The sequence below is a fragment of the Pteropus vampyrus genome, unplaced genomic scaffold, assembly GCF_000151845.1.
Source record: "Pteropus vampyrus isolate Shadow unplaced genomic scaffold, Pvam_2.0 Scaffold229, whole genome shotgun sequence".
Classification (NCBI taxonomy): domain Eukaryota; kingdom Metazoa; phylum Chordata; class Mammalia; order Chiroptera; family Pteropodidae; genus Pteropus; species Pteropus vampyrus.
The window spans coordinates 1,737,601-1,748,237 of NW_011889010.1; the positions used below are offsets into that span (position 1 = coordinate 1,737,601).

The 10,637-nt window shown below is 37.8% G+C and overlaps 1 protein-coding gene across 5 annotated transcripts in view; it reads left to right on the forward strand.

The window, feature by feature from the left end:
- INPP4B (inositol polyphosphate-4-phosphatase type II B) overlaps positions 1-10,637 on the forward strand; it is a 610,870-nt gene that overhangs the window by 557,556 nt on the left and 42,677 nt on the right. For all 5 annotated transcript variants that reach the window (XM_023519662.1, XM_011373754.2, XM_023519664.1 and 2 more), the window contains 2 exons: positions 2,823-2,920; positions 7,728-7,840. In XM_023519662.1, coding sequence (XP_023375430.1) covers positions 2,823-2,920; positions 7,728-7,840 — 211 coding nt within the window. The remainder of the gene's footprint in view (positions 1-2,822; positions 2,921-7,727; positions 7,841-10,637) is intronic.

The window sequence follows — 10,637 nt, forward strand, 5'->3', positions numbered from 1 at the left end:
CAGACTTTTCAAAGACTAGTTAGCATGGTATTTTCAAGCCTTCTAGATTAGGTTATTTGCATCATTCATGCCATTGTGACTATTTTAGTTATTAGGCACTTTGTTTTAAAAATGTCCCTTCCTTTCTCTCTCTCATCTCTCTTGGGTATTAAAAAAAAAAATGCATTTTTCGTACCCGAAAGCTGTATAAGACACATAAGACTTGAAAAGGACACTAAGTGGCAAAGTAGAGAAAACCATGAAGAGAAGGAGGAAGACTGGCACCCTAGTATCAGCCACTGATTTGAGCAAATCACTTGTCCTCTGTTCTCAGAGCTTCATTTTTCTGATTCTAGATTGTGAGCTTTACCAGGCAACATCTATATGTCATGTATGCTATGTAATCCAGGTGTGATATTTTACTATATATTTACTCATAGCCTAAACGTATGTTATGTATATCCATTATTAAACAAGTAAGCAGTAATTAATCTGCTCGGACTATCGCAACAAAATACCACAGACGGGGGACTTAAACAACAGAAGTTTATTTCTCACAGTTCCAGAGAATGAGAAGTTCAAGGTCAGGATTCCAGCCCATTTGGTTTCTTGTGAGAACTCTCTTCAGCTTTCTTGCTGTGCACTCACATGACCTCTTCTTTGTGTGTGCAGAATGAGAATGCCACTCTCTGTTGCCTTTTTTTATAAGGATGGCTGTCCTATTGGATCAGGGCCCCACCCTCATGACTTCATTCAACCTTAATTACTTCCTTAGAGCCTCCTTCTCCAGTCACAGCCACACTGGGGGTGAGGGCTTCGACATTTGACTTTTGGATGGACGCAAACATTCAGTCCATAATGCTAACGTTACTCTAGCAAGGGTGGTATTTTTAAAATACTAGTTGATCGTAATGTCTGAAAAAGTTGTAAGAGTATATTTCAGAGTTTAAGCAAACTCTCCTGTAGCGTTTCCTGGGTCTGTGTTCCTGTCCTTCAAGTTTAACTGAATATAAAGATTCAACATTGACTCTGTAGGAGGCACTACTCTGCTAACCTATGGGACACAGGGAGCATAGGCTGTAACAAGAAGAAATGCGATGCCTGTCCTGAAATAACTTACTATACAGTAAAGAAGACAGGTCAACAAATAGGATTTCAGTCTGACTCATGCAATAAGCAAACTCGTGGAAGGGGCAGGAATTGTGGAGAAAAGAAAGTGGTTCGTAGATAGGAAAGGGTTTCATCAGGGAGGTCTCATAAAGTAGATGAGTAGCTTTCCAGAAGGCTCTGAAGGATGAATAGGAATAAATCAAGCTATCAGGGAAAGTAAGATATTCTAGTCAAAAGAGGAGTCACATGTGAAAAGCCCCGAAGGCACCAGAACCTGCTAGTAAAGAAGAAGAGTGGAACTACATTCCCGGGGTTCAGGTGGCCTTCGTGCAGAAGCCAGACGCTACACTCAGGAGACTGGACTTTGTCTTCACAGGAAGAGGAGAATCAGTGAAGTTTAGTGAGCTGGTATGATGACATAGTGTTAGGTGAACTTTTTCAACACTTCATTTATTGTATTTGCAATGCCTGACATGTAGTTTAGGTTAAATAAATATTGGTAAATCATAGAATGATGTAAAGCAGAGGTCCCCAACTCCTGGGCCGCGGACCAGTTCCTGTTAGGAACTGGACCGCACAGCAGGGAGTGAGCAATAGGCAAGTGAGTGAAGCTTCGTCTATATTTGCGGCTTCTCCCCAGCACCAGCATCATCGCCTCAGCTCCACCTCAGATCATCAGGCGTTAAATCCTCATAGGAACGCCAGTCCCTGGTGCAAAAAAGGTTGGAGACCGCTGATGTAAAGGGTGGATTGGAAGGGAAGGAGACTGGCAGCATAGCGCTTGAGTATTTGGGAGGCTTTATCTCCAGCCTAGAATGGAGATAATTAAATACCTAACATATAAGGGAAAAAAAGGAAAGGATACCAGAGATGTGAAAACATCAATGTGTAGTGGGTGAGGCAGGGAAGTGAGGGTAACCTGAGTTAATGGCAGAATATGTTTATTTCTAAATAAAAGAAGAAAATGGTTTCAGTTTTTGGTTATGTTGCATTTGAAGTGGGTTAGGATAATACACTCTGAAATTTTCAGTTGACATTAGAAATATAAATGTGAACGGAGATATCTGGATGGAGACGCATACGAAAGCCATTTGCACAGCATCCTGTAGAGAGACAAGTGGATTTTAAGTTTAAACCTGAGAGATGCTTAAAGAAAACACAAGGTCAGTGATACGCAGGTATCCTGAGAAAGAGGCAGAAGAACACCAGCGCAGAGGCTTTAGTTCTTCATGGTGTGGACAGAAAAAAAAAAAGAAAAAAAGAAAAAAAGTTGGCAGAACTTCTCCCCGGGACGTTGCAGGGCTCTGCCTGTGCCTACAGCACATGACAGTGTGTTTAAGACTGTGTGCCACCCAGTGTCCACTCCTGGTCTCCTAGATCTCTCCTCACGTGCCATGGGTGAGGGGAAAATAGGAGGTATAAATAGAGAGGAGTCATTTTATACCTCAGAGATACAGCAGAGGCGGAGAGACTGACATTAACCGAGTACAATTACGTACAAGCGCAGGGGCTGGTGTTTTAGACTTGATATTTCATTCAGATTTACATCCGATGGTTGTAAGAGAATGTTTTGTTGTGTCAAAAGGAATCGGTGGAATCAGGGCCAGTAGGGACGGGAACGTGTGTGAAATCTTGCCATTTATTTTGAAAGGAAAGAAAATGTGTTGCTTTCAGAGGCTATTTTATAACCTACGACTATTTTCTTTCTTTCATTTTTTTTTTTTTTTTTTTAGGTTTGGAGATGTCTCTTTGCAAGAAAGTATTAATCAGGAAAATTTTGAACTTCTAAAAGAATATTACACGATATTTATGGAAAAGATGCCTCCTGATTGTAAGTATGTGAGTTACAGAAAACAATAACAATGTCTTGATTTTAAATCTCCAGGAGAGGTCAGACATAGAGGTCACTGGAAGAAAGAAGCATGTGGTGGCGATGAGAACAATTTTGCCCAGGTGGCACGGTCACACCTGCCTCATGGCCCTGATTGCCCTCTCAAATATGTCCTGCTGCTCATGCTAGGACTTTAATTTCAGTGCCACTGAAAAATGCCAAAAGTTAAAATAAGGAACGTATCATTAGAAATCTCAATTGACTCTAATAGAAATTTTATATAGTTCTTAAACTTGGAGAAGACTTTAATAAATGTTTAGATTTTTTTCGATTTGTAAGCTACGTCAGATTTATCATGGATATATGAGGAAAAATCAGATCAAATACAAGTTCTTTCGGGAATATAGAGGAATATAAAGTAAGGAAACAATTTACCGAATAACTTATTGCAGTATTTTGGGGAAAGTGCTAAGGCATCCAAGCCTATAGAAATTTTACACTTTTGAAATTTTTTTCCCATTGTTCTGTAGTTCGTTTCCCCACAAAATTAAGCACATAACATTTGAACGGTCCAAAGTCAGACAATCGAGAATGTCTTTGGAGTTCATCCATAAGTCGTATAAATATTCTGAGATATTTACAATGATAAGAAACTAGGTTTTAATAATATAAGAAATATTTTCATAATTTTAACCAAACGCTGTAATAAAAGTCTATCTGTCACCACATCACTGGCAATTTGTATTCTGATACTCAGTTTGAGCTATCTTAGATGGCAGAGTTTTTAGGTGTTTTTATAACATAATGAATCTTGTCTTAAAATATTACAATGGCATATGCATGTCCATGTGTGTATAGTCAGAACATTTCACCTGTAGTTTTATTGTTTCATTTCATATAAAATGTTTTTTAATGCCAAAATGAAATTAAGGGAGATTCTTTGACAGCCAGCATACTTATGAATTTTAAATTTGTTAGTTACTTGAAAAGTTAATAATATAAACAAAACTATTTTCTCATTAGTAATTAATGAAAAAAAGGTTTAATTTGAGCCAAGTACAGAAATTCCAAGAACGGACAATCCCTTCCCTATAAATCTTTGCTGAATCTTCATCTGAATCAAGAAGTAAATATCTGAAATTGGCATCAGAGCTGTTGATGACTGTGAGGTCTATTTGCCAAGTCTGGGCACTGTGTGTCGTGGATTTCTCCCTCTACATCTTCTTTGTATAGTGATGAAACCCTCCGACAGTTCTGCGTTGACTGAGGCACAATAAATCATCAAGGTCTAATTCCCTTTAAACCCTACCTGGCCTCTTTCACCCACTGGGGAAACTTCAGCGAGGCAAGTATGGGTGCTTCTCTCTCTCCTTGCTCTGATCTTCCCATTGGGTTTCATGATCTCAAAAGCCATTAAAGTCCCCTTTTGTGCCCACTTGAAGCATTAAGACACTTAAATCTGCGGTTAGCAACATAAAAATAAATAAATAAAACAAAAAAATAAGCACTTTTATAAATCCCTAGCACAAACCGTTCCATGTTTTAGACTCACGTCACAGTTCATGCATGATTTGTTGCTCTTGACTAATGGTTGGACAAGCAGATGAAACACTTCTTTCTCTCCCATTTGGGGAGGAGTGACCAAGCATCAAGTCATCATCTCAAATCTCTCTGTTCTCTCTTGATAATTATGAACATCTCTTGCCATTTCTCCAAAACAAAGGAGAAGGATATTGTTGTACATGTCTATTGGAAAGTTTCCACTCGTTGACTCCTATGTTATTACTGTAAGGGCGGGCTGTCTAGCCCTGGGAGCTAAGAAGAAAAAGCAGGGCTCTTCGTGAGCTAAATATTGTAACTTGTCTTTACAATATTTGATATCCCTGTCCTATATATAGCTGGTTTTGTGGCTCAGCAATATTAAAAAGATTTCCCCCCACCAGTTCATCACTATGCTACCTTTAGTGTTGACTTTATCGTACCTCTTGGCCCCTCATGACTAAAGGATGGCTGGCGTGAACTATTCCTGTGCTCAAGGAGATAAAGAGCTTTTCTTCCCCCTTCCATTTTATAGGGTCCTGAGCCTCACTCAGCTGGAACAGCACAGGTCACTTGCATACCCCCGGAACAATTGCTAAGGTCAAAGTCATGTTCTGATTGGCTTAGCTTTATATGCGCATCCCTAAACTAGTCCTGATTTCAGGGGTGATGGGCTTGAACTGACTGACTTCAGAGTGAGAACGTGATTGACCTGATGTAAACTTTATGCCTATTATGCAATGGAAACAGATAGAATAGGTGCTGGGAGGCAGCCATAATTTCCATTTCATCTGGACACTCTCTGGCAACCTAAAGTCATCAGCCATGAGGCGATGAAGCCATTGCCTTGGCCTCATTAGTCTCACAGTTCATTCAGCTGAGAGGCCACAGTCCTATTCTTGTTCATTTGTCAGCATCCTGTCTTTGATTCATATCCATGCTATATTCAGAACTACTGTTGTTGAAGAAATATGACATACGACCAAACAAGGAGCAAGTAGGCACTAAAAAGTGACCCTGGACTTGGCTATTCTGTTCCACTGAGCAGTAGTGAGAATGCAGCCACTGGGTTTGTGACTGTATGTGGTCATGATCACTGTGAGAGAGGACATGCTCTACTTTGGATGAATTCTGGCTTTGGCCTGAGAAAGTAGATATCTCGTCTGAGGCTATGGGCTCTCTTAAGAGCTGCTAATGTCTTCCTCTACTTTTCAGAGTTGACACAGAATTTAGTACCATAGCCTCTCTGCCAAGTCTTTTATTAATTGTTTTCCACTACAAGTCGATGAAGCTTGACAGGGTTATTGTCCTCATTTTGCAGTTAAGAAAATAGGGACAGAGGGTTAAGCAACTCACCTGAGACCACACGTCAAAGCCGGGGCAGATTTGGCATGAGAAATAATTGTCCTGAAACCTTGGCTCAGTGCTTTCTTTAAAAAGAATTATGAAAGTTTCAAACAAACAAAAAAGAACAGATCATAAAATAACAAACACGTGGGAACCCATCACTCAGCCTGACACATTTCACAAGAAAAATATTTTCAGGTAGAGGAGAAGCCTTGCTTGTATTCCTTCTGGTTCCCATCCCTAAATTTTCCTCCTCAGAGAAAAACAATACCCTGGATTTGGTGTTTTACACTCTCATACACATTTTTACTCCAAATATATGTAATCATAGAAAATATGATACAGTTTCATGCATTTAACTTTATAACATGAATTATTATTATCTTGTGTGAATCCTCATATAATTTGTATTTTTTGCTCAACATAGTTTATAGTATGTATACATGTTGATTCATACGGCATTTCTTTATTCATCTTACCTATTATATATTACATTGCATTAATATATTAATTTACTGTTCTCTTTATGAAATATAAATTTTTTTGCTGTTGTTTAATATAAACAATAATTCAGTGAACATTCTTGTACTTTTTATCTTTTGATTATGTTCTTCAACCCCATTTGAAAAAAAGAATACGCCTATGCAGACAGGCACTGAGTTGTAAATGCCCTGTCTAAATTTGGTATCAGAGTGATGCAGGAGTGAGGAGCAGAAATAAGACTTATTGGTTATTTTTATATTTGAAAAGACTGATTTTAAGTCTAAAACTAATCTATGTTTTGTGTATACCGTGACTTTTGGTTGATATATCGGGATTTATCATTTATATCTTGAAATCACAGCCATTAATCCACAAACTAGTCATAACTAATGATATTTCTTTCCAGAACCAGATTTGAATTTCTGTGGCCTGCTGGATTTTTGTCAGGTTGAAAAACAATCGGCAGCAAGCAAAGTGTTGGATTGATAGGGATGTGCTCTGAATAAAGCAAGTTTTATCATTATAGAAATAGAAAGGGTGGCCTGAAAATTTTCAACACATCAAAATGATTTTCTTCTAAAAAGCATGCCATGGGGAGAGGGGTGGAAATTTCTAAGGAACATCATGTCTGTCTATCTTAAAACACTCTTTTTAGGGGGTAGGAATGGCCAAAAGGGCAGCTATTTGCTTGATTTATATTTAGGAGCTGTGTAGTCTGTTTAAAATGGCTAAATGAAAAAAATTTCGTGTCAACAATGAAACTAAATTATTTCAAAAAATCATTATGCTTTATTATGAAGTCTCAGAATTCTGAAGAAGCTGGTCCATTGTGTTAATATTGGAACTGCTTTGTAAGTACCGCCAGCTAATTATGAAGACACTAACATGGATTTGGGGGAAATTACTGGCCTTGGAATTGGGATACTAAGATTTTTATTTGACTCTGCTTCTGACTATGAACTTTATATGAAAAAAGTCAGCTAAGCATCAAAGACAAGACGTTGCCCTAAATCAGCGCTTTGCAGAATTTTTATGTTGACCTTATGTGTTTTCTTGATTCAGACTAGCTACTCGGTAGTAAAAATGGAAGGTTCTATCTCATGTCTCACCTATGTCATGCTTTGTTTGAAACGAGGCAACAGCCATCATCATTAAAAATGTTTCCTTGTCAATATAATAGTATTATGTGACCAGTTGACATTGCCATAATTACACAAAGAAGGGGATAGGGAAAACCAAGGCATATTTCCAAATAAAGACTAAACCAGGAGGGACCGATAAGTATGAGTAGTATCCTCAGGTAGTTAATCTGCTCCAAAGGGCGTTTGTTGTTATAGAAATTGTTTTTTGCAAATATGTTGAGGAAAACGTCATGTACAGGTTAATACTGACTACTGACACTGGTTTTTCTTCTCCTTTTTTTTTCTTTTTTTTTTAGACATTTCACATTTTCAAGAACAAAATGATATAAAAGACCTACTAGAAAATCTCCATCAAAATATCCAAGCCAAAAAAAGGAAGAATGTAGAAATCATGTGGCTAGCTGCAACGGTAAGCACTCTCCTGTCAGATCTTGCTGTCACCGTGAGGGCCATGGTGACAAGAATACTGGGTGTCTACTAGGTAGGGGCCAACTACCACACTTTGAGTTACCATATGTCGTCCTCCATTATCCTAGGGGTTTGGTATTTTCAGTGTCATTGGTAGTTCAATCGATAGACTAGAACACAAAATGGAGGAAGTTGCACTCCATAGGAAAGAATATCACTGCCTGGCTTTTCCTGTAAATCCAGGACATGTTTGCACCTGGGGGCTAAAACAAAGTGTATATGATTTTCTTGATAGGCATGTTGCAATGTCAACTGCCCATAACAATGAGAATTTTGAAGCACTGCTCTAGAGATACATGATTTCAACAGAATGTAGTTATCAAATCTCCGACTCACGGCCTCCTTCAGCCTCCTGAGCACATCTTTCAATTAATGAGCTTGTAAATGTGTTGGTTAATTTAGATATTGGCATAGACTTTATTACTGATGGGTTGCTCTTGGGGACTGAGCTGTATTTTGTGTGGTTCTTTCTCATTTAATGTTACTCTCAGGGTAGAAGATGTCTTGCTTTCCCACCCTAGATTTCTACAAGGAAGAAGGAGTGAAACTTGTCTGTGTTTCTTAAGCTCTTATCTGGCAACCATTCAGGCCAAGCTCACATCAATTTAGGAATTTGGTTAAATATCAGACTCTAAGGAGCAGATCTTTTCATCAGGAAAGGCGCGCTTTGGAGATCTCTATGATGAATCCCGTGTTTGTCGTTACTGCTCAGCATTGCCCATGTAATTTAGAGGTCGGTTAACCAACATCCTAGCATGCTATATTCATTCTCTATCAGTGGCTTTTAAAACAGAGCCTTCCCCGCCTACTGCTAGTGCTTCAATTATAATGCAATATTATTTCCTCTCTTCCAGGAAAAAGGAATGGACAATTTTACCATCAGTCTAGATATAAAATAACTTGCCAAGAGCGAGGCAGAGGAAAGCTGTTTTAGTTTCCCTCCACGCCCTCTTGGAGCCCCAGAGAAGAGCATCAGTGGTACCAACATGAAACATGGCTCTCAGGCAGCTCATTTACACTGGCCCCATTGAGCACCATAGCACATTACACGAAGGTCATTTTTAATAGTTCTTTCCCCAGTGTGGCCCCTCTATATAGCTCCAAAGCCACACTGGTTGTTAATTCTCACACAAATTTCACAAAGGCAGGTCATAAGTTATTTTTGATATTTTACTAATAACGTGACAGTGTGAAGGAAGTTTGATCACTTACTAAGGCTATCTTTCAACTTGGGAACATATACATGTCATTATATACATATCATGCAGTTATGTAAATAGGAAAGTGAAGGGTGATCACCTGCAAACACAAATGTATATTTGTCCTTAGTATATGTACTTACCCTCCCCTTCGAATTTATAGAAGAGTTTTCCCAGAAATCCCATACATTCCTGAAATATTTTTTTCTGAAATATACATACTGACCAAATACAGCTTCCTCACAGATTCCTCTTGAATGGATGAGTGCCTGCCTCGATGAATGCACGGCACCTGTAGTGTGCAAATTTGCATTCCGTGGGAATGCTGACTTTGTTATTAACAGCGTTTCTGTAGGCTGGTACCTATATCCTCTTTGTAAACCAAGGACCATGATAATATCCTTGAAATGAAGAAATATAGAAATCCTTTTTGACATTTTCCAAAAAAGCTTTCATTTCTGCCTCAATTTCACTTTCTTCCCTTTTTAAAATCTATTAATGAAATACTACTTTTGTTAAAGTCTTGCGTTTTACTTTAAAAATACAAGGCTATTTGGTTTTTTCTTAATTTAATTTTAAAAAATAAAATTGAGACTCTAGAGATCAAATGCCATCAAGTGTGTTAAATTAAGCTCATATAGTTCAAAAAAGTTGTAGAAATACAGACGCCAAGACCCAGCCTATCCGCTCTGATGGAATTGCCCCTGCCTCCTCTTGATTTTAAATTTAGAACCCTAAATATCTTTAGTAGTGACAATATATTTTAAAATAGACGTTCTTTTTAAAAATTACATTTTATAAGTGGCCATCGAGGTCTGTATTTTATTACTATAAATATAGGCAACCCTTTGTTATTTTTACATTAAAATTTTTGAGATACTGTTTATTTTAAAGGATTAAAATAAACAGTATCTCAAAGGATTTTAAAGGATTTTAAAGGACTCTTTCTAGACAAAGAAAAAGATAATACAGTGAAATTATATTCTCACATTTCCCTAGTCACTTATGTTGGAAATAGTGAGAAAGTATCAAAGTTCTAATAAGGACTTGAAATTCATAGTTTAAAGTATCAGAATCACAATTAAAACATGAGGAAAACTCTTGATAAACTTTACTATTATATCCTCTCCTCAAAGCAGGCCTCCTTAATGGCAGATAATAAAGCAGACGAGTACTTTATCACATTAAATTTGTTTTAAGTGCATGTTGATTAACATTGTGGATGCTAAAGTTGATTATTGGTATCTCATATCAGAGCCGTACAATGGAGTATGGAAAAGAAAGGAATGGAATGATTCACCTGTTAACCATAAGGCAATGAGAAAAGAGATTATCACTGCTCAGAGTCTTCTCCTAATTTACATCAGAATAGCAAAAAAAAAAAAAAAAAGGAATTACAAAGAGAAACAGGGAAACAAGATAGGACAAAAGTTAAAGACTTGGTCTTTGGCATTAGGTAGACTTATATTAGCATCCTGGCTCTGCTCTGTGGTACACAAGTTATTTAATCTGTCTATTTGTCTATACCTCAGTATCCTC